This window comes from Tubulanus polymorphus, chromosome 12 (genome assembly GCF_964204645.1).
Source record: "Tubulanus polymorphus chromosome 12, tnTubPoly1.2, whole genome shotgun sequence".
Classification (NCBI taxonomy): domain Eukaryota; kingdom Metazoa; phylum Nemertea; class Palaeonemertea; order Tubulaniformes; family Tubulanidae; genus Tubulanus; species Tubulanus polymorphus.
This window is the reverse complement of record NC_134036.1, coordinates 699,765-724,320: the sequence shown is the minus strand read 5'-3', so window position 1 is coordinate 724,320 and position 24,556 is coordinate 699,765. Positions and strand designations below refer to the sequence as shown.

Genomic DNA, 24,556 nt, shown 5'->3' with positions numbered 1-24,556 from the left:
TAAAAAAAATCGTTAAATTGTAGCTCACAATAACGAAAATTCAATCGCTATTTGCCGTTTTACCAAACTTTCCAAATGTTGACTGAAAAAAGGTTGTCAGTGTTTCTGGATTCCAACGTTGCCCAAGCCTTGCCATTAAGTCCGAAAGTCTTCATGTCATTATATCAGAAATGAACGGTGTAACAATTTATCGGAAGTTTATTTACAAATTGCCGTGTTTCCTATAAACTAAAACGATCGTAATCAGTATGAAATTGGTCTCTCTCGCCGTCCGTCATAGAAATTGCCAGCTTTAGGATTCATTGTCGGAATCTTGGAGTTCTGCGCGAGATAAATGACTTTCTACGTGCCGGCTGTCAAACGCAAATCATTCTACTCCCGTGACAAATAACGACGACGGTTTGTTAGTATCCACGGTGACCGGACGCGGGTAATTACTCGAACTGATTACATTTCGCGGAGAACGAAGCAACAAGTCTTAATCTCGTCGTCGTCCACTCTCTCGCGTTCTCTCTCGCTCTCATTTGTCAAGTGAGATTCTCTCATTTCTCGTTCATCAATTTCCATCAATCTCGACCAATTATCTCAACTATATCGTTTCTAACTCTCGAAACCAGCGTCGCTAACAACCCATTAATGAATCGGTAGGAATCGTGATTCGTGCGTGTCGGCGATTCGTAACTGATACTCCTCAAGTTCTGACTGATCGTGTTTCATCAGAGTTCTTAAGTTCTACGTTGATCGCTTTATGGCAATGTTTCCCCCTAGTTTCCTACAGTTGAAACAGCCGCCATTTTGTTCTTAAAGTCTGCATAGTGCGGTACACGGTTGTGAGGGATTGAAAAAACCTATTACCAATTTCCAACTGGTTTCATACCTCCACTTAAGCTGTCGACCATATTTGGATATGAGTATGAGTTATAAATGAGTTAAGTTTGGGTTCATCGTAACCCAGAACTCTGGAACAAGGTCCCTATTCGCAGCGACAGCTCTATAAAATGATTTAATATTCACCATTACGGTGCTTTATGGCACCAAGTTGTGGGTTACACATTTACGGCCTGTTACTAAAAGCATGGACCCCAATCAGTCGCTTGCCGGTTCAGACTGGTTGTATGATTGGACCAGAACCGAATTCCCCAATTATGTACTTTGATTTAAAAAAAAAAGTTCTGTAAGCTCGACCGCCGATCACACAACTATATATGTACTTCGATTTCTGATTTCAAAATCGAACCCCCTGTTTCGCTCCCGACAGGTATGGTGGGTCTGTAAGGGACACCAAATCAAAAAATCGAACGAAATCTACCAACCAAATAAATAACAGGGACAATCCCTATTTTAAGATCAAAAAAGCATGGTCCGAATTGACCAGTAACAACACTCGAACTAATGACATTGTTTATATTTTGTATGATTGCAGGTTCCAGTCCGTATTCGGATTTCTTTTTCACCGTTCAACCCGAGGATCTCGTAGCCGTTAAAGATCAGCCGGCGACGTTGAACTGTTTCGCGCAACAGAGCAGCAGTTTGAGTCCACCGACGATCGCCTGGAGACGAGATGGAGAATTCATCAATTTCGAGTCTGATTCGCGCAGGTATCGTATATACATTACTTCTCATTGCTGTAGCTTCTGAGAAAAGGTGATACATGAAATATACCTGATGATGTTAAGATGTTACCAAAATTACGACCAGTCAAAACTATCAAGCTGGTTCTATAGCCAATCTAACAACTTCAGACCAGTCTAAACTCATTTTGGGTTCTATAAACAATCTAACAACTAAAGACCAGTCTAAACTCATTTTGGGTTCTATAACCAATCTAACAACTAAAGACCAGTCTAAGCTCATTTTGGTTCTATAACCAATCTAACAACTTAAGACCAGTCTAAGCTCATTTTGGTTCTATAGAACTATCTAACAAATTGAGATCAGCCCCAGCTGTTTTGGGTTCTATAGCTTATCTATCACATTAATAAGACTGCATGTCCTGGGCATCAGCACATTATGAAATGTGAAAAAAATTGCTGGCTTCACCAGTGGTTGTGCTCTGTGTGATCTAGATGTTATACTTTCAAACTTGTAGCAACTATTTTATTACTTATAGAATATGTTTGTAAAATTTTCAGGACGAAACTGGAGAATGGTTCGCTGTATATAGAAAGAGTTGTGCATACGCGGACACAGCGCCCGGATGAGGGAATATACCGCTGTGTGGCTACCGTGCCCGGTTTGGGCTCGATCGTCAGCCGTTCGGCTAAATTACAGATCGCTTGTAAGTATATCAGATGATGCGTCGAAAAGTTTGAAAACTTTGTTCAATTTGTAGTTTCTCGTTGTATTACTAGATGGCAGCACTTTCCAGTGAGCAGGTTCCTTGATGAGATGTGATGCAATTTTGCTCTGAATCAAACAATTGTCCGTGCGATCTTTGTAAAAAGTTTTTCCAAGTGCGAATGAGTCGGATAGCCGTATTAAAACAATGCATTTTCAATTAGTTTGAATGGCTATCTCAACGTTAATCTACTTATCATAACTTCTTTTAAAGAATGTTTGGACAGTTGATGTTTGATATAGATTTTTACGCTCTATCTCATCAGTGTTTGTAATAGGGCTATTTTTCAATTGAACATCAAGTATTAAGTTCCCTATTGTTGCAACATGTTGACAATATTGATACAATGATAGTAACAATGGTTCTTCAATGGACAAGTTAATCATTCTAAGACCAATGTTGTATCTATCTGAAAAATGGAGGGATTTATAAGAGATATATAACAAGATTTTTAATTACAAGTTGTCTGCAAACAAACTGTAAATCTACCTATGATATGAATGATAAATCTTATTAACGTATCAAATTTTTCTGAATTTTTTTTTTTCGAAAAGATTTTGGTCGCGATTTCGTCGAGCAACCACCGAATCATAAACTCCACCTCGGCGACACGGTGATGTTCCCGTGTACGATGGACGGTCTCCCGAAACCGAACGTCACGTGGTTCAAAGACGAAATGGAATTAACGACCACCGACGAAATGAACGTCAATAACGTTTTCCACAAAGACGGAATTCTGGAAATTCGCGACATAAAATTTCAGGACCTCGGCGCTTATAAGTGTCGCGCGAAAAACGTGGAACGCTCGAAGATGAGTCAGGTCGCGCAGTTAACTCAAAATCCTGATACGTGTAAGTAGAAAACTCATCGAAAACAACCCTTTCAGTGCATCTACACCGCAGTGCGATGTATGAATTAGTGACAGACTTAGGTAGTACATCGCATCGTAGTGTATTGATGTTGTTAGTAATTAGTTGAAATGAATAAAGACCCTTTCATCATGTCTACACCGCAGTGCGATGTATAAATCAGTTATAGATTTAGCTAGTACACCGCATCGTAGTGTATTGATGTTATAAGTAACTAGTTGAAATGAATATAGACCCTTTCAGTGTGTCTACACCGCAGTGCGGTATATAAATCAATTATAGATTAAGCTAGTACACCGCATCGCAGTGCAGTATACACACCACAGCTGTATTCCTGTTATACGCCGCACTGTGGTGGAATTTTTCAAAATTTCTGAATAATCTCCCGGACTCAGTTCTAGAGTTCTGAGTTGAGATTTGACTCAAGAGTTATTTTATTGAAATGAACTGAATTCAACTCAAGAGCTCTTAGAGAATGCTTAACTCTAACTCATAACCGTAGAACTGGACCTAGCACTTGAGGATAGAAATAAGTTAAGGGTTAATGTAATCTTGCCTTCGAAATCAATCAAGATATAATTTCTAAAACAGTTTTATTTCACAGATTCGCTAAACTTTTCTCTGAATTCTGACAAAACTAAATTAATTTCTTTTGCAGCCACGTATCAAGGCGTGACTCCGACTTTTATCATGAAACCCAAAGACCAAACGGTTCTCGACGGCAACGACGCAATGTTGTATTGCGGCGCGAACGGTCGCGATCGTCAAGGTCACAAACCGACGATTACGTGGCTGAAAGATGGCGTTACAATCGACATGTCGTAAGTATTTTTGAACAGGTCATTTGAACAAGAACTGTTGAGCAATTACTAATTAACTAAGTTTAAGCTCATCTTGGTTCTAAAACCAATCTTACCACTTCAGACTAGTGATATTGTTTTCTGCTTAACTCAGTTTAACCAGTTTAAGCTCATCTTGCTTCTAAAACCAATCCAACCACTTCAGACTAGTCCCGTTATGTTCTGTAGTGAATCTAGAAATTCAAGAAGTCTTTAGATTTAAGAGCCTTGATTCCTGACTGAATATTTTCTGAAGATGGATATAAAATGAGGTTGAAAAACTTCAGGGCTGGGTTTCATAGATGTGGAAGAAAAATTGTCCCCGGGAACATTTTAAAACCAATCTTACCACTTCAGACTAGTGATATTGTTTTCTGTAGTGAATCTAGCAATTTTCCGACCACTTTAAGACTAATCCCACTGTTCTGTAGTCAATCTGAAAATTTAAGAAGTCTTAATATTTATGAGCCTTGACTCAGTCCTGGTTCTCTATTGTACCCAGAGATAGATGGGTCTACATCAGATCTATATCCCCCTTAGTCTTATGCCAGCAGTTGCATTTTAGAATTGCAATATTTCAAACATTTAGTCACTGTTCTGAAGTCAATTTGAAAATTTATGCCCGGTAATTTTACCCTGAAATAGATTCGTCTTTATTTCCATTAGTCTAATGCCAGCAGCGGTTTAACTGAAAAATTTTTAAATTTTTAAATTTCAGACATTTAGACACTCGTTATACAATACGCGGAACTGGAAGTTTGAAAATAGAAGCGGTTAAAATGGCCGACGCCGGATCGTACATGTGTCGAGCGACGAATCTGGAAGAATCCGTCGACGCCAGCGCGATTCTCTCCGTACATAGTAAGTTCATTCATTCGTCACCAGGTGGCACTGTAATCCTTGTTATTCATTTCCTTTAGTTGTTTTTTCCAATTCTGATAAGTCGCTGAAGATGGCGCTGTAATCTGCAGCAGCCATTGGTAAGATTATCCTAAACTCAAGCAAATTTGACCCATTAGATCAACTTAACCAATGTGGCTATCTACGCAATAGAATTTGCTTAAGTTGTATCTTTTAGGACAGAATTTGTGAAACAGTTACCTCTTTAAATAACATCCTGGATCCAGTTCCACAGTTCTGAGTTAAGATTTGACTCGGAGTTCACTCATTGAAAATGAACTGATTTTAACTCAGAGTTAACTCTAACTTACAACTGTGGAACTGGATCCTGAGTTCAGAGTTAACTCTCAGCTCACAACTGTGGAACTGGATCCTGAGTTCACAGTTAACTCTAACTCACAACTGTGGAACTGGGTCCAGAACTCGAAGTGGTCTTTAAAAGAATTAGACATTAGAGCATTTCATGAAAAAATTGTATCAACAAATATCAATGTTAAACGGTTATCTCTTGAACTCAATGGATCCGACTTGAGCACAGAACGATAACCACACTCAAACCTGATGATGATCTCTAGGGTGAGATCGAAACGTCGTGTATTAGATATTTCAGATTGAATAAATGAATTCTTGTTTTTAAATTCTTTTAATCTGTAGATAGCGGGTTTTTATCTTATTACAGTTTACTGTGTAAAAACTATTTTCAGAGTTAAATGGATCCAACTCGAGTGCAGTCTACTTTATAAGAACTATTTTCAGATGAAAAACTCTAATCTTTGAATATCAGAGTTTTAGAGTTCAATGGATCCGACTTGAGGGCAGTGTACTGAATAAAAACTATTTTGAGATAAAAAAAACTCTAATCTTTCCTTCTTCCAATTTTAGTGAAACCCGTTTTTTCGAAAAAGCCTAAAAGTCGTACGGCTCGAATAAACGAAGACATCCTGTTCGAATGCGAGGTGAAAGGTTTTCCGACTCCGACCGTGATCTGGATGAAAAACGGAGATCAGATTATTCCGAACGATTATTTTCAAATCGTCGACGGTAAACATTTGAGAATTCTCGGACTGGTTCGATCGGACGACGGGATCTATCAGTGTATGGCTAGTAACGAAGTGGGTAATATACAAGCCAGTGCTCAACTCATTATTATACAGACAGGTATGTTCGCTAGATCACTCGTGTGTGTGCAAGACTTTAAATCTGGATCCAGTTCCGCAGTTGTGACTTCACCCGGTCTTATCGTATTGAAAATGCAGTGAATTTCGACTCGTAAGTCACTGAAGATGGCGCTGTAATCTGTAGATATTTGTGAATAACATATGGTAAACTGCTGGGTGAACTCATAACTGTGGAACTGTGGATTCTGTGGATTGTTACTAATACTGAAACCTAGATAGCAGAATGATTTTAAGGATAGGGTGTCTTGTCACTTAGCACAGATAGCTCTGGGCCTGGTCTACAATGCTTTCATATACTGTGGCAGTGTCATGGTGCCATCAGGTACAAAACCCTGTGTTTACTAGGACAAGGGTAGGACAGATCTGGACCTGGTCTAAAATGCTAGGCTTTCATATATTGTGGCATTCTGATGATGCCATCAAGTTCAAAACCCTGCATTAGGTTTTTGCTGAGGCGGTCTCAGTTTCAAAACCCTGTAATGTGTCATCTAAGAAAAAGAGTTTCCATATGGTCAAATTGTACCATCCTTCGGTTTCCCTGTCTAGGGAAGATAGGTTCATACTTGGGCTTGGTTCCAGCTCATTCTCCTCAGCTAATTCTAGTCAGTGCGTTTGATATTGTTTGGATATTGATTCTGAACGTGACCTATCTGAAATAGATCTTCTAACTGGGTTTCATATAAACGCACATTGCTATTATTGATGATATATTTTAAGTAAATGATAACAAACTGAATATTGTACGAATGAATGATTAAAACTTGAATTATAATAATCATGATGAACATGGATTGAACTAATAAATAGAATGTTAGCCCCTCTACTCCTGAGCATGTAACCCCCTCCCTGTATGTCATCCTCCCTCTCAGTCCCCACTGCTTTGTCTTGTGAGCATTATCTGTATTTCAATTATTTCATTTTATTTTGATTTAATTAAATCATAGTTTAATGGACGAAGCTTCCTTTTATCTGCATTTTTTGCTCCTGGTTATAAAGATTCTAATTTTATTTGAATGATAACAGAATTTTCTTTTCTATTTCTAGCTGATAAACATTTTTGCTTGCATAATTTCTAGTCATCGCAAATTTGATAAATTTACTCAAATCACTAATTGATAGATGATAAAATATCGATAAATTTCATAAATTGATATTGAGTTTAATGTAATTAAGCTGCTATTTTTATGGTGCAGTTGTTCAAAGGTTTGTTAGATCTAACTAGTGGATGTAACTGACATAGTGACCACAAAATATGCATTGCTTCCACTGTATTTAATTGTCAACATAAAACCAACTTTTCAGCAACTGATTCCTTAATAAACATTGAGATTATCCACTCTAGTGATACTTTCCAGTAGTAACTACCACTCAACACCATTAGTTGAAATATTGTCTTCTTAGTATTGAATAATAATAATTCATGCAGATATTTCTCATTTAACCCGGGGTCTAACTCAATTGAAAATGAATTGAATTAACCCCTGATTCAAGTTAATACCAGTCTATAAAACTGGGCCCAGGGGCCGGTTGCTCAAAAGTTAAAAGAGTTAACCAGTGGATAGTTGATATGGTGACAATTGAAATTGCATTGTTACTATGGTATTTAACGGCCGGTTATCTTCTACCAACTTTTGAGCAACTGGTCAGTTTCAAAAAGTTAAACGAGCTAAGCAAGCCTTTGATTTACCGAGCAAATAGTTCTTATTCAAATTCAGACAAGATCTGAATATCTGAACGGTATATACTAAAAAGACTATTTAATATCCGCACATGTTTAATTTAGTTTTTTCGATATTTTCTTTTTTTAAAACGTTTTCTTCCTCCTTCGCTTGCATCATCCGTCGTCGTCGTTGTGGTCATTGTTGTCGTTGCTATAGCACCCCCGCCTACCGAAGCTCCCTCCGGTGGTAATCACGGAGTTGATGTGAATTCCGCAGGTTCGGCGTCTGTGATGTCGGAAACGTTGCCCAGTAAACCTCTCGATCTGACGCCGGCGATTATCTCCACGCGGTTCATCACGTTGTCGTGGAAAATGCCGGAAGTGACGGGAAATTCGGAAATCGTTGCGTACTCCGTTTATTGGAAGGAACTCGGATCCAATCGGTAAGTTTTAAACTTCAAACAATAAAACTGAGGTGCTGAGGTGCGACTAGTCGACCATCTTTCCAGCTCTCCATGCAGCTATCACACTTTCTTGTGCGCCTTGATACCTGTGGATTGAATCTCATGAAATTTTATGGAATCCTTTTGATTTTGGGGATTTCACCTTCCAACATGGCTGCTTTGCAGCTATCTTTGTTCAATCTGACTGACCATCCGTCTGTCCGGACATCCCTCCGGCTGAACCAGTGGATGGAATCTTCTGAAATTTTAGGATATTTTGTAGAATCATATAAAAAGGATCCTATTGATTTTGGAGGCTCCACCTTTCAAGATGGCCGAATGGCAGCCATCTTTGTCATTTGAAATAGCTTTTTAAGCGAACATCCTTGTGTACAACATGCCAGCTGAACCAGTGGATGGAATTTTAGGATACTATTGTAGAATCATGTAGGAAAGAATCCTATTGATTTTGGAGGTTCCGCCAATAAATGCTAATTGAATTAAATTGATATGTTTTAGTGAGCGGGTGATGAACACGACGAAAACCGAAGCGAACGTTCAACACTTGAAACCATTAACGGAATACGAATTCCGCGTTCTCGCTTACAATCGAGAAGGTCCGAGTCCGCAGTTCGCTACCATCAAATTGAATACGAAAGCGGAAGGTAAATTAACTGTACGAATTGTTGGTTGCATGGCAACATCATATTTGATGTATATATATACGTGTATTGTACTCGGTATATAACAGGAAGCATGGTCTTCACCTATATACTATACTATATACATCTATATCTACTGTGTCTAACACTGTCACTTCAAACTGTCAAATATCAGTTTGTAATTTAGAACCAGGTTAAAGTCGGGTTTCAAGGCCTTTCTCAAATTGTTAATTTTGAATTACAGAAATTGTGTAAATAAAGACCTTGGCCCGGCCCCTCCAGCTCACAAAATTTGCCCAGCCCCTTCTAGCGGCGTGCTACAGTCTCGGAGCAAATTCCTTGTCCTGAATTCGTGGAACTATTTTGCCAAATTGTTTAAAAGATGAAGCATAGACTCGGTTAACTTTGATCGATTCCACAAGGCAGGGAACTAACTAATTAAACTATTAAACGAACTCTTTATGAATTGTAACTCAACGATGTTTGTTGTTGTTTTCTCTATGAACAGTTCACGTACCGGGACCGGTGAATAACGTACGACTGCACGTGCTCGGACCGAGAGCGATTCAAGTCAACTGGGAAAAACCCGAGCGTCCGAACGGCGATATATCTCGTTACACGTTGTATTACTACACCGTCGGCGACAACGTGGAGAAATTCGTCGACGTCACCGGCGACGGGTATCGGCTGGATATGCTGGAACCGTACACGGAGTATCGCGTACGCATTGTTGCGTATAACGTCAACGGACGAGGAATCAGTACGGATGAATTCAGAACGAGAACGTTCTCCGATCGTGAGTTATAAACTGTTGTCTATTCTAACATTGAAAATGACGAACTCTAAGGGTTGGTTCCTCAGTTGAGACTTAAGTCCAAAAATGGCCTTAAACCTTTAGACTTGTCTTAATTTGTTAGGTTATAGAACGAAGGTGGTCGTAAATTGGTCTTAAGTCTAAGCCATGATTATGGAACTGGGCCTAAGAATCTAACTTAACTTAGAACTCAGGGCCCAGTTGCATAGTCATGGCTTAGACTTAAGTCCAATTTAAGACCAACTTAGTTCTATAACCAATCTAAAATCTTTAACTTAAGACCAGTCTTAAAAATAAAGACAATTTTTGGACTTAAGTCTCAACTGAGGAACCAGCCCCTGGGTCTCGGTTCCTCAGTTGTGACTTAAGTCCAAAAGTGGTCTTGAATCTTAGACTGGTCTTAAGTTGCTAGATTGGCTATAGAACTAAGTTGGTCTTAGACTGGTCGTAAGTTTAAGCCATGACTATGCAACTGGCCCCTGGGTCTCAGTTCCACAGTTCTGAGTTAAGAATTATATTCTAGGGTTAAAAAAATGCAAACTTCAAAACTCTTAGGAGGAGACTTAACCAGAATTGTAGAACTGAATCTTGAGTGTCAGCACCCAGTCCAATAGTTCTGAGAGACTCCAGAGCTTACTAATTGAAAATATACAAAAACTTGGCGCTTAAGTTTTGAATTTAGTTGATAACTGTGGAACTGGATCCAAGGGTCTGAATTTCTCGATAAAACTCTGTAATCATTGTCTTTCAGGACCCGGTAAACCACCACAGAATGTGACCCTTATTCCGACCAGCGCGACGGTAAGTCTCGGAAATCAAGTCTACTTTACATCATAACGATGTAGATTTTAAATTAATCGAATGTAAAATCTATTTCTAGACGATAATCGTACGTTGGGAGCCGCCTCCGAAAGAGGAACGAAATGGTCTGATCACCGGGTATAAAATTCGCTATAAGAAACTGAGCAGTCGTCATGTTTATACTGTTACTACAGACGGATACAGGAGAATGTATGCACTGACCGGTAAGTGTGTTCACACAGCTCTCTGTTCTATACACTCTACCTTACTTAATCATTGATGACACACTCAATCTAGGAATGTAAGACCCATAGTATAGAATCACACTCCAATAATGTAAGACCCATAGAATAGAATCCCTATCCAATAATGTAAGACCCATAGTATAGAATCCCTATCCAATAATGTAAGACCCATAGAATAGAATCCCTATCCAATAATGTAAGACCCATAGTATAGAATCCCTATCCAATAATGTAAGACCCATAGAATAGAATCCCTATCCAATAATGTAAGACCCATAGTATAGAATCCCTATCCAATAATGTAAGACCCATAGAATAGAATCGCACTCTTTGACAGAAAAAAGAGTCAGAAAAAGGTTATGATTTATCTGCAACATTTTGATTAAAATCTGTACTTTCCGGACGATGATTTTTGGAATTTAGTTGAAATGTTGTTATTTTCAGATTTACGTAAAAACACAAAGTACAACGTGCGACTGTTCGCGATGACAGTGAATGGAAGTGGACCAGCTACGGAATGGGTGCAATCTGTAACCTTCCCGACTGATAGAGATGGTATGTAGATTGATATATCAATATCATTGGGCTCCTGGATTGATATATCAATATGGCAGGCACTGTGGATTGATATATCAATATCATAGACTGCATTGGGTTGATATATCTATATCATATAACTCATTGGATTGATATATCAATATCATAGAATTGTATTCTAACTTTAATTCTACAACTTACAGAATCGCGTGTCCCGGGGCAACCGAGTTCTCTACGCGTACGGCCGTACACGAATTCAATTGTTGTCAGTTGGACGCCGCCTCAGAACGATGAACTGATCGTCCGTGGTTACGAGCTCGGTTACGGTATCGGACATCCGGACGGATACGTTCAGTTGTTAGACTCCGATAAACGATACTTCACCATCAAAAACCTGAGTAAGTTACGAAATCAGAGTTATTCTCATAGGATGAAATATTCCACAATTGAGAGATAAACTGAAAGTTATTTTCTTATTAAGAACCAGAAAACTTTCAAAAATGGCTCATCGCAATTGAGATGAAACTTTGAATTTGAAACTTGGAAAGTTTTATATTAAGTTTTCTTTTGATCGTGGGTTTTTCTTTTTATGCAAATAAACAATCACTCATCTATATGGAAACCAAATAGCTGACCTGATTTTGGGCTTCATAAATGTTTACCATTTTCTCTGTATTTTAAGAATCAGCCACTGAGTACGTAATAAGACTTCAGGCTTACAACGAGAAAGGAAATGGACGCCCGATTTATGAAACAGTCATCACCCGTGAAGAGTCCAGTAAGTTTATCCTTATTTTTCGCATATCCGAGTCCGCAATGGTGAGCCTTTATATCCTCAATACAAAATCTTATTCGTGATTTCAGCCCCCGAACCTCAAACACCGATGCTGCCACCTATCGGCGTACGCGCGATCGTGTTGTCCCCGACGACAATCGTGGTCACGTGGTCGGATACGACGCTCGGCAACAATCAACACATCACCGATCACCGTTACTACACGATCCGTTACAGTCCGATCGACTCGAAGAAATTCCGCTACATGAACTCTACCGATTTGAACGCTCATATCGACGAACTGAAGGCCAATACGAGGTACGAGTTCGCAGTCAAGGTCATCAAAGGTCGTCGCCATAGCACTTGGAGTATGAGTACGGTGAACAAGACGTTCGAAGCAGGTGAGATATGAATATTGGGAACGTTGACCCAGATCCAGAGACGCAATGGAGTTAGTTAGAACTTAATTCTTCTCTGGGTCAGCTGCAGTTGGTCAAAGTCGGTTAGAGTTAATCAGTGGATAGTTGACATAGTGACAATTAAAACTTCATTGTTACTATGGTATTTATCAACTGGTTATCTTTGTCCAACTTTTCAGCAACTGCAGCCCCTGGAACTGGGTCCAGTTGTTATGATTGCAAAAAGATTAATTTTTCGAGATGATGTTGTAGGATGATATATATTCAGGTTCCAGTTTTAGATTATGAATATCAACACACAATAAAAACCGTTGAAATGTTTGAACTTTCAGCTCCGTTTTCATCACCGAGAGACTTGACGACCGTTGCCGTTGAAGGCAGAGAAACCGATATAATGATCAACTGGCAACCGCCTCGACTACCAAATGGTCACATCTCAGGTAACGATTTAATCTTCCCAGAATTTAATACTTTCGACGTTAAATCAAAAATTATTTCTAATGAAAAACCAATGAAGAAGACATTGATTGAAATGATGCTTTGAATACATGTTCACTGCAAGCTTTAGTTCGTCCGAGATCTGGACACATCCTCCTTCAGCTGCGATTCAAACCTGGTGGTGTGAGCAAGATTTTGCAACGGCACAAAATTCTGCCTGATTAGCCCGAGTGTGCGCTGGTAGAACATGTGGGTTCAATCAGATCATCATTAGCCAATCGGATTGCCTATTGTATATTTGCCGAGGCTAAAATAAAACTAGGTTTCTGATTGGCTTATAAATGACTTCATGGCCAAGTGTGTAAATAGTTGTGCATTTGGGCTAATCAGGCAGAGTGTTGTGGTGCCATCAGGTTTGAAGGATGGAAAGAAAGGGAGGACATATTAGAGTCATTCCTCCATTTTGTTTTTGCTAATGCAGTGAACATGTTGAATATGTGCGTGTGTCGAGTATAAATGTGTTTGGCATCATAAATCGTATGCGAGTGGCTCCCTCTATAGTTCCCCCTCGACACGGTGGCTGTGCTTCTCTGAAGCGCCCCCTGCCTGGAAGCATGGTTTAGAATACTGAGTCGGTTTGGATGATATAGATTACTTGTTAAAAGTGTACGACTGATGTCAGATATAGTTAGAACGAGAATTTGAACAAATGAAAATGATGATTTTTCTTGTGAATGGAATCTGTGAAGAATTCGATGAATGTTAATTGTTTGTTTATCATTGTTTGTTCATGTTTGTTTGTCTTGTTAAATGTATGTGTTCATGTACGGTTTCCCCACAACATGTCTCCACATTACTGAGCAAAGCTCTGTCCAAAACTGTGAATTCGTCCATCGACATTTTACGAAAAATTTGGTATTTCTATAAAATGATGTTAACTCACTGAGACCTAGTTATCGAAAAGAACCTCTTGGTTCTTTGATGGTTCTGGCATTGAAGTAACCTCCGTGATCTTATTACGCTGAGGAGGCGCTTACCGACCTATGTGCTACCCAGAAGGTGGTAGTTACTGACCTCTCTGATATCCCGAGAGATTTTATTTACCTCCTTTATGTTACGTCCTAAGAGGTAGTGTTTATATCTACCTCTTCATATCAAAACATCCTTCAAACACAAATCTAATTTTTTCCTCCATTATCATTGAATTACGTGCATCGAGAATGTCTTTTTGATCGTCAAGATTTTTAGGTGTTCATCGTAAACTTGCTGCTCAGTTGGTTGTTTTACTTGTGTAAACTTTTATCTACTGTATTTTATTTTCGAAGTTATAAAGTTGTTGCTCTCTGACAAGTTGAGCGCTTGCTGTTTATTTCATTTTTCCTCAATCTCGAATTCATTCGCCTTTTAGTTTTAAATCATTAAGCTTTACACGTATTCAGTTAACCTTCTCTCTCCCATCTCCTAACTCCGTCCGATCCCAAGAGAACGGTTCGAATAGAAATACCTGATTCAACGGAAGAATTCTGCTGGAATAGTTTTAGGAAATTTTAATTTGCGTGAAGTAGTCCATTTCCGATATTGTACTAGTTATGAAGATTTTGTACCACAATTATAGCGGTACAGATCAGAATCCAGAGGCGTGTATATGTTTAACTTATAAACAGTACCTTCTGCGGGATGAATCCAATGGAGCGTTAAGGATTTTCGCCCAGACTACTTTCCACGAAGGATCCATTGTATATTTCGACTTGATTTTTTGCTGGGCATGCGTTTCTGATTGTACAGAATGATTAGTCTTATCAACTATTATCATTTAGATATATATTATATAGATAGCATGTGATAGTTTTATTGATCTGGTCAGTTTGTCGTCTGCTGAGGTCAGTGCGGCGTCTGCTGCACCGAACTCCTGTTTGCCGCCTGCCGTAGTTACGTGCGTCCGTAGTTGATTTGTAGTCCATATAACTGAAGAACCTTGTAGTTAGTTAGTAATTAGTTTAATTTGTAATTGAATATTATATAAAAAGTATATTTATTACTGATGATTTAATTAATTAAATATTAATATCATTAATTAGTAACTAATTTGGACTCCTGGTGGCAACTGGGATTCTACGTAATTTAGGCATAAAAACTAGAATTGTGGAAATCCTTATTTCTTCAGAAACTGAAGAAACAATATCAAAACTTGGTCCTTTATAATGAATAATCCTACGTAGATGATATTTCAAAGTTTATTCATCAGGGTCTGCAGTTGCTGAAGAATTGGTCAGAGTTAACCTGTGGATAGAATACCATGGTGACAATGCAATTCTAATTGTCACTATGGTATTTATCCACTGGTTAACTCTGACCAACTTATCAGCAACTACAGACCCTGAACTATTACTTTCGGATTATTCATTATATTCATTCCTCATGTGACCATGGCTGAGTGAAATCAAAAGAACTGAAACTCCTAGGCACAGTTTTGACAAACAGATTTCTGAATCACAAGTTCATTTAACCCTTTCAGTGCTGACTAATCAATACCCTATAGTGCTGGAGATAATTTGAAAATTCTGAAAAATTCCGCCCTAGTGTGTTGAATAACGGGAATAGCACTATAATGTGTCTACACCGCGGCGCGGTGTATCATTAGTTACTAGTATTTCACTATGTTTGACAGGTGCTGCCATCTTTCCATAGAGATAAAAACTAGTAACATCAATACACCGCAGTGCAGTGTACTAGCAAAATCCATCACCGATTGATACACCGCACTGTGGTGTAGACGCACTGAAAGGGTTAAGAATATGAAAAACTAAGAATACCCCGATCTCATTTGCCTCCATCGAGTCGACCTCGAGTCGTTTATAAACTTTCTGTCAGAAATATTTCTACCTCTTCGCGATTATTTCGTCGTTAAATCTCGTTCATTCTTCCAACTCTTTTCATTCGACTTCTCCAACAATCAACGTCGTCATTGTGTGTCTTCTTCGTATCGTCATGGCAACAGAAGTACCAGGTAGGCACATGGTTTATGGCGGCGCCAGACGTGGCGCGCGACGCCCGGCACCCGAAAGTGTGTTTTCACTGATTTTCTTCTTTTTTGAGAGTCCCCTTTTTCTTTGTTCTGGAATTTGAGGGGTCGTTTGAGCTGACCTCCCCCTTTGAGTGTGCTGTGTTTAGAAACATCCTAATTCACAAAATCGTCTAGAGTTTGAATCTTTTCCTCATTCGCACAATTTGAAAATTCCAGTTGATCGCCGTAAATTTCACCGTGTCTCTCAATCAGTGAAAATAGAAATGCGTTGGTTTATCGTTGATATTTAGTCGCGTTGCTGTTCATTTCGAAATCTCTATCTAGCGATGAACATTCCTCTCGTCAGGCTTATAGTAGTAAACATTGCATGGTTTATTGAACAGTAGATTACCCAGTAGATATATATATATATATATATATATATATATATATATATATATATATATATATACTCTTATATATACTCTTATATATACTCTAATTAGGTACTTACCAATTTATTACTAAGATACTGACCTATTCATTGATTAGATACTGACCTATTCATTGATTAGTTACTGACCAATTCATTGATTAGATACTGACCAATTCTTTGATTAGATATTGACCAATTTTGTTTTTGTAGTCTTTACACAATCTTTGGAAACCTAGTTTGATAGACTAATATTTAATTGAAATTAGCTATTAACCTGATTTGGGCTCTTTTGACTCAAAGGAGCTGCAGTAGGGTCCGTTCATTAGGTATGTACATATGCATAGGCGTAAGGAGCTCAGAAAATGACCTTACCTGCTGATGTACATATTACACAAGCGAGAGGGCAAATCAACAAAATTTTGCTTGGTGTACTTACTGAATGGCCCCTATTGAAATCTCTTTGATGTTTAAGTTTTGGTATAGTTTAACATCTAGTTTCGATAATAGTCTTAATTCGTTTTGATAACAGTTTAAAAATCGATAGCCTTATTTTCATGTAATAACTTGCAGCGTAGAATGAAATAAACTAGATTGCATGATGGTATCTAGATAACATTCAATCCTCGCAGAGGTTTATGAGCAAATTTTAGTTATATTTTGAATTAGTTCTTATTGATCCTAGTTTTAACACAGCCCCTGATTGTTAAAAAAATTGGTTCAGAATTTGTAGCCAAAATACAGCATAGATAATCAATAAACGTAAGAATCCATCCAGTGTCAACTGAACTTCCACCCTCTCTCATCATACTGTGTCTTTGTGTCAATGTTTGTCTTTGTTCTTGTTTTGTCTCTCTCTGCACAAACTGTATCTAAACTTTACCCCTTTGAACTGCAAACAATACTGCTGCACCAACTATCTCTCCCTGCCACACCCCCTCGCTCTACTCTCCCTGCCACACCCCCTCGCTCTATCTCAACCCTCTCTCTACATTGTGTTCAACTTGTTACAGAGTTTAGACTCGTAAATATATAGGTGTATAGAGTGCACACTACCGGACTCTCTTCATGAAGTCATGTTTATCTCATAGTTATATATTCTCAATAGTTGAGTGTTAAATTCTTAGTAGAATCGACGCACACCAAGTATCTCTAGCAGATCTTAACAAATTCGTCTCTATCAAAGTTACAAAATGATTTTGGATTTAATGAACTAAAAAAAGATGAAATTCGTTATTCCCCATTAAATCTGCCCCCTTTAAGTGCATATGAAATTACATATATTAAAATCTGGGGTTGCAGTTGTCCAAAAAGTAGGTCAACGTGAATTTATCACTGACTTTGTGGCGATTTGAAACTGCATTGTTACTAAGGTTATCTTCACCTTTGAGCAACTGCAGCCCCTGAAAGAATGACATCCACAATATCCCATATGAATAACAGAGGCCACGCCCTTAGAATTGGATGAAAATGAAATTCTAGCAAGTCAGTCATTCAGTCAACCACATCATCAGTGTCTTGAATATCTCATCATCAGAACATTACCGGGTTTACTGAATTTGAATTGTTATCGTCGTTGTCTAGGTTACCTATTGTTTTATACGCATGATCCGACGTTGAAAGATCGTCAGTGGGCCGTCGAGGGCGTGCTCGGCGACCGGTTGTCGACGACGATAAGAGACTTGAAGCCCGATCGTACGTACTATTTCAAAATACAAGCGCGTAACAGTAAAGGATACGGACCGATGAGTCCGGTCGTCGCTTATCACCTGAAAAAAGGTAAACGTAAAATATAACCCTCGATGAGCCAAATCTGACTCTTCATAAAATCCTACACTTAAAAAGAACAGATCGTTTCCTCTAGGAATGCATTCAAAATAATGATTAATTTGTCAATTACAGAATCGAGCGATGGTCCGAACTTCTTATGGATTGTAATTGGAGTAATTGCCGGAGTAACTGTAATCTCTATTGCCGTCGTCGTCATCTTCTTAGCAACGCGAAATCGACGTAACCGCAGTGAAGTGAAAAATAGAAAGTAAGTTGTAAAACATGTTTCCACTGATGATAGACCGGGCTGTTATTCGTTAGGTCGGTTGTGGCCGGAATGAGTGTAAGATCTAAGATGTGTCTTAGACCCAGTTGTTCACAGTTATGACTGAAATCTGAACGCGATCTTATCTAGTAAGACTGGTCTTAAGTTGTTGGATTCATTATGTAATATGACCTAAATGAGGTGAGACTAGTCTTAATAGTAAGCCTTGTCTGTGGAACTGACAGCCTCAGGATATCAGGATATCGGCTGTTGTGTATCCGGCAGGCGCTGCAGTTGCTCAAAAGTTGGTTAAAGTTAACCAGTGGATAGTTGACATAGTGACAATTTAAGTTCATTGATACTACAGTATTTACCTAACGGTTATCTTTAACCAACTTTTGAACAACTACAGCCCAGAAGTGGTTTTATTACCTTGCCAGGCAGAGAATGCTGATAAAAAGGCAGGAGATTTTGGGACCCTTGTTACTGTATCCCTAGAAACTAATACGAGATCGTTGTTCTATTCTAGGCCCGGTGGTTATAAAGCTTCGAGCAAAGCGAAAAATCCGAAAGGTCCGCAAAAAGATCTGAAACCTCCGGATCTGTGGATTCACCATGAACAGATGGAACTGAAAGGGATGGATAAACGTGAAGAGACGTCGATGACGGATACTCCTATACCGCGTAACTCACAGGATTTAGACGAAATCCCGTTAGAAAAACGACGAAATTCATTCAACAGTAAGTTTAATCAGAGACCATCGGAAAACTGTCCTAAAGTGATTCGAGAACTTGGTCTTATAGTGATGAGTCTGTTTTCTTATAAGACCTTGGTTTAGTTTCTTAAATGTGTGCGGCTAAATAATCCCTGGGAACATTTTGAAATTTACCAGTTATTAACAAGGTTTCTCGTTGTTACGAAGGCAGTAGTTATCCCGATTGAGGATATGTCTTTGTTACTTTGATATGAAACCAGGGCCTTGTGTTTAAGTCCTTTGTAACTGCAATAAAACAAATCTGGGGAAAACCATCTTCTAACAGCTACATAGATTGAGTGGTCGTAGCCTGAGACTTGTTACAATAATGTAATATTATTATATCCCAGATTGGACTAAGTATATAAGACTGTAGTCCTTTATCCTTCTTTTAGTAAACCATGAATGAATGTAACGTTTCAGTAAATACTGATTGATATTTCCACAGGTGACCCGCCGCGGTATGAGTTACACCAGCACCATCACGAACGTCGTATATCGGAGGATCGATATCGCCCGATGCGTCCGATTAAATCGAAAGGAATCGCGTTTCCCGTCGACGCCGGGTATCCACGCGATCGTAAGTATCCAGATTGATTATGATTAACCAATAAATAGATGTTATAGGGTTGAGACAAAATTGAAAAATTGATTTAAGAATGAACACTGAATCAATTCTTTTCTTGTAAGGTGTCATTATGTCAGATATAGTGACACCTTAACCAACTTTTGAACCACTGCAATCGTGATATTAACTACAACGATTAATCGTCATCATTGGTGTGTTGATTATTTGTAGCTATAGCGATCGCCACGACGATACCGAACGGTCATATAAGCGATGGAGGCGGGGGCGGACCGATCCCGATGAGACCGGTATATCCACGTACGCAGTACAACACCGGATACGGAAGCACTCCACGCGTTCACGCCGGAGACATGTCTCAACCCAGCTCAGGTACCGTTCATATCCCACTCTATCATAGGTGCAGTTAACACCTATATATACACTGCAGGGCAGATCCAGGTTTTTGGATGAATTAACAGGGAAATATACTGCAACATAGAATAATCAAAGACCCTGATTTGAATTGATAGAAACATAATAATCCAAGACAAAAATTCACTTCGCTAACTGGTTCTGGAAGTGAGTTACCTCACACTTGCCACAGCATTGTTTTCATAGCGTTTCAGTAACAAGTGAAGGACTTTGGCAAAAATGGGCTTTCTGATCAAACACTGGCTAGAAATTAGACTTGGTCTGTTCCGGGTCAGTTTGACCGGGCCAAATTGTCTTCAGTGTGATTGCGATTAAAGCCTGAGAACGTTCATCTCTGGATCTGCCTACAAATTATATCGTTAATTGATATCTCATAGTCTCTGGCGTTTCAATGTGTTTTGTCGATGGAAATGTTTTTAGGATTGAAATATCCTGCGTCTGCTGTGAAATCGTCGCCGGACCTCAGTCGACAACCGCTTCATGAACATATCGAAGGTGATTTCCTTCACGCGCTACGCCTCGTTGCTTAGTAACAAACATATCGATGATATAATCGGCAGAAATTAATAATAGATTTTTTTTTTTTTCGTTGGATTTTTATTTTCGTCGATTGACGATAGAAACACGACTAATAAACTTTCTTTCGAGGGGCTTGGTTTATAGACTGTATCAAAATAAAACGTCTTATAAAAAACGTTACATTCAACGCTATATTTCCGTGACATGGTATAGTGGCGCTCTCTAGCATTTGTCTGATAAACTAACCAGCATTCGGTGCTATTTCGAAACCAAAGTTGAAATAGCAGCAATAAACTTGTTACTGTAATTCCCCATGGCATTGCCGTGATGGGATCACAGTAAATGTGTTAGGTTCTATAACCATGGGATAAAGTAGACATCAGTCTGTGGCTCCACGTAACCTTGTAGTCGATGTGATACTATTCAAATAGGAACTATAGCTTGTTCTCTCAGATTCTATTTTTATTTTTCCTCAACCTCGTAGAAGATTGACTTGAAATTAAACTAACTAGATACTAGATACGTATAGCTTCATTCAGTGGTCAATATTCATGAATTTTTAGCTAAAAATCTTTCTTTAGTAATTCCATTGGGAACAATCATTTAACTTCATTGATAAATTTGCTTCGAGGATTGCCCTAAGATTCCTAAAAAGTACTCAATATTGTTTTCCTTAATTTTTCGCCTATTTCAAATACAATTCCTTAGTATAACTCATCAGTACTTATAACTCATGCACTTCTATACAGTTTGAAGTACTTTGTTATTATAATCTGGAATCGTATTTGGAATATGACCAGTTATAGCGAAAACATATTAGAAAAATTATTTATTGGACATATTTTATTCTTTCATTTTTTGAATTCTTTATTTCAGACTTCATTTTCTCCTGTTTGCCAACCGATTAACCATTGATAACTAATCTAGCCAATCACCTGTCTCGTAACATAGTTTCAACCAATCACCTAGTCCGACACATTTTTCTTCAACAACAGATCACTTGTCTTGTTGACCAATCACAACGTAGATTAGCTGGAACAGTTGATCAATATTTACGCGAATCTTACCTCGAGATTTTCTCAATTCTTACGTTCCCAATTTTAGAAGAGATACTTTTGGCTTCTAGTTCCGACCAATCACCTGTCTTGTCTTGTCTACTGAACTAACCAACCAATCGCTGAAGTCGTATTATCTTATTTCAGGCCCCCAGTCGCCAGAGTCCCCTTCCGTGTATAACCAACAGTACCCGTTGCCGTACGACCAGGCGTGCGATTCATTATCGAGATCATCGACACCGAGCGAGGGCTCGAAGTCATTACCTCATCGGTCCGGTCATCCGTTGAAGAGTTTCACGATGCCCTCGCCTCCGCCATCGTTATGCAGTGTGCCTGGTACGCCCTCTAGATCGATAGGTACTATCACTCATTTGAGATTAACTTGTTGACTGTACATCATCATAGGGGGGAGGGGTGATTCCCGTATATGGAAATTTTTAAACCATTTGATTTCGAAGGTCTACTTTCAATTTTGCTTTGGTTGTAAATCTTTCGATTGACTGATATACTCCAGTGCAATAGATGTGAAACCACATTCTTTGTGCATAGACCATTCTATAAAAGATGTCAGCCTCCTAAATCCCTGTATGACACCCTCATACTGCCCACTAGTAATTGGATCTGTTGAAACATGTTATCTATTTCTGCGACCCAATCATGCTACTTGATGTCAACCATTTGCGCAAAAGTCTATAGATCTTGTGGTCTCTGTTTGATGATGTCATACGGGAATTTAGAGTCCGTAGGATGTTTAATGTACAGGTGGCTTCTATGATTGTATTTGTCCTGTGTAGATGTGACTTTGTCACTCATTATTGATTATCAGTCTAGCTTCACGGTAATTAATTGCAAGTTCGCACGGTTATAGGCATACCATCTGAAACATCAGAAATCCTGGTGTCGGAAAATGGCTACTCGTTAACCGTTGAACTTGAAACATATTATCGTGAAGCTATGATTCTAATCTGTTTTGTGCTGTTCACCTCTTGACTCGGGAGTCAAATTAATGTCGTTTTGATCATGAAACTGTCCTAATAAGATGTAGTAGTACCTGAGTATAGTACAGTCAACTTGTTCTCAAGAGAAAGTACCCGAATTTGTTGTTTCCATATTGTAACTCATAACAAACTGTTCCCTACAATTAATGTTTTATCGATAATCAAGCATTCTGGACCCAATTCTGCAGTTGTGAGTTAGGATTTGAGTCAGAGTTAACAGAGTGAACTGCGGAAATGGGTCCTGTAGAATTTGAATTTAACAAATTAGACAAAATTATTGATATTATAGTCAAAGTCGCTTAAATCATCTTAATTGGGATGATTTATTTATTCTGATAACTTATCCAAGCGATAATATCAGTTGAATTAGAAAGGTATACAAATTTTGACCCATGTAAATAGAGATGACTTATAACGTGATAATATAAGCGAGTTTGATTGTATAAGGTGCTTTGCCATGAACTACAGCGTTAGTTTGCTTGATTATCTTAACCTGCATGTTTTTGATTTTACCAACACCGGTCCCTCCATATTCCACACCCGCCTCCCGTATTTATACCGCGCAGCCAACAACAGCACCGAGTCCTTCCTCAAGCACACAACGCACCATAACCCAACATGCCACAACTGGGAGGGATTTATCTAAAGAAAAAAACCAAGTTATTGATGAAATTTGTCGTGAGCATCAAACATTTTTACAAATTCTACCCTAAACTTTGTTGCTATTTTTGGGTGTTCAGAAATTGGAAACAGGATATTTTAACAATTCATTCTAGGTGGATCTATGTTTTGGCCCGGGTCTGGCGTCCCTGCTGTTCGTTTGTAGCACTTACTATCACTAATCACTTTAATCGTTTAACCGGGGAAAGATTCCCGTGATTTATGTGTTGAACAATTTTCTTTTGCGTATCGATAGCATGATTGTGAATCTAGCCGCACTTTTAGGCAGAAGACAGCTGTGTACGTGACGAGTCGTTTTGTAACCGATGTCAAATTCGTTATATTGGAATAAAGCGCCATTTAGCCGCCATTGCTAATAATAACCTCAGCACTTAATACAAGCAGCCTGGAGGAACCTTGACCATTCTTCAAATTTCTCATCCTCTATATTTCATATTGTGTGTTCACAACTTCACTTAAGACATGAAAATACACTACAAACACCAGATATTAGACATTTTATCAGCACACTTTCAAAAACTGATCGTCCACACTTCACATGTGTTCAGTGCTTCACCTGAGACATTTTTTTAATTGAAAATGAACTACAAACACCAGACATTAGACAGTTTATCAGCGCACTTTCAAAAATTGTCACATTTGAAAGCTTGACGGGTTTGGTGGTTGGTCCAGGCTGCTAATTGATACCATATATGTGTGTGGCATTTATTTCAACAAATCTGGTCTTTTTAAACATCATTGAACAATCCTACCGTGAGTAAATGAATGACTTTTCTCGTTGCAGTAAAACCTCAAAAGACCACTAGTCCATATAAAAACGCCGGTCCGTCTGGCTCGATGAAAAACCGTCAACCGATGCCGGTGATAACTCCGAGAGCTCCACACGGTGGCGCCGGCGGTGGTGGTAGTAAAAGCGGTGGAGAAGAATCTGATATTCCGGTAATTATTCCACCTCGCTCGCCAGTGCATGTTCCGGTTATGATCGTTTCACTTCAACGTGTTTTGTTATTTCTATTCCAGAAGTCGTCGAGCGCCGAGGAATTGTCCGCTGAAATGGCGAATCTGGAGGGAATCATGAAAGATCTGAACGCTATTACGCAACAAGAATTCGAATGCTAGGTGGCGCTCACGAACAAAAACGACGGGCAGAAACAATAC

The 24,556-nt window shown here is 38.8% G+C and overlaps 1 protein-coding gene across 1 annotated transcript; it reads left to right on the top strand.

Annotated features, from left to right (window-relative positions):
* Positions 1-1,392: 1,392 nt before the first annotated feature.
* LOC141914157 (neogenin-like) lies at positions 1,393-24,556 on the top strand. The gene is made up of 24 exons (XM_074805424.1): positions 1,393-1,598; positions 2,133-2,278; positions 2,893-3,189; positions 3,866-4,028; positions 4,765-4,907; positions 5,829-6,104; positions 8,002-8,227; positions 8,747-8,892; positions 9,398-9,685; positions 10,455-10,504; positions 10,584-10,728; positions 11,194-11,304; positions 11,490-11,684; positions 11,969-12,064; positions 12,151-12,462; positions 12,813-12,920; positions 17,940-18,134; positions 18,258-18,393; positions 18,920-19,131; positions 19,594-19,725; positions 19,945-20,103; positions 21,867-22,076; positions 24,183-24,337; positions 24,419-24,556. The coding sequence occupies exons 1-24, from the start codon at positions 1,393-1,395 to the stop codon at positions 24,515-24,517; spliced, it is 4,206 nt and encodes a 1,401-aa protein (XP_074661525.1). The 3' UTR covers positions 24,518-24,556.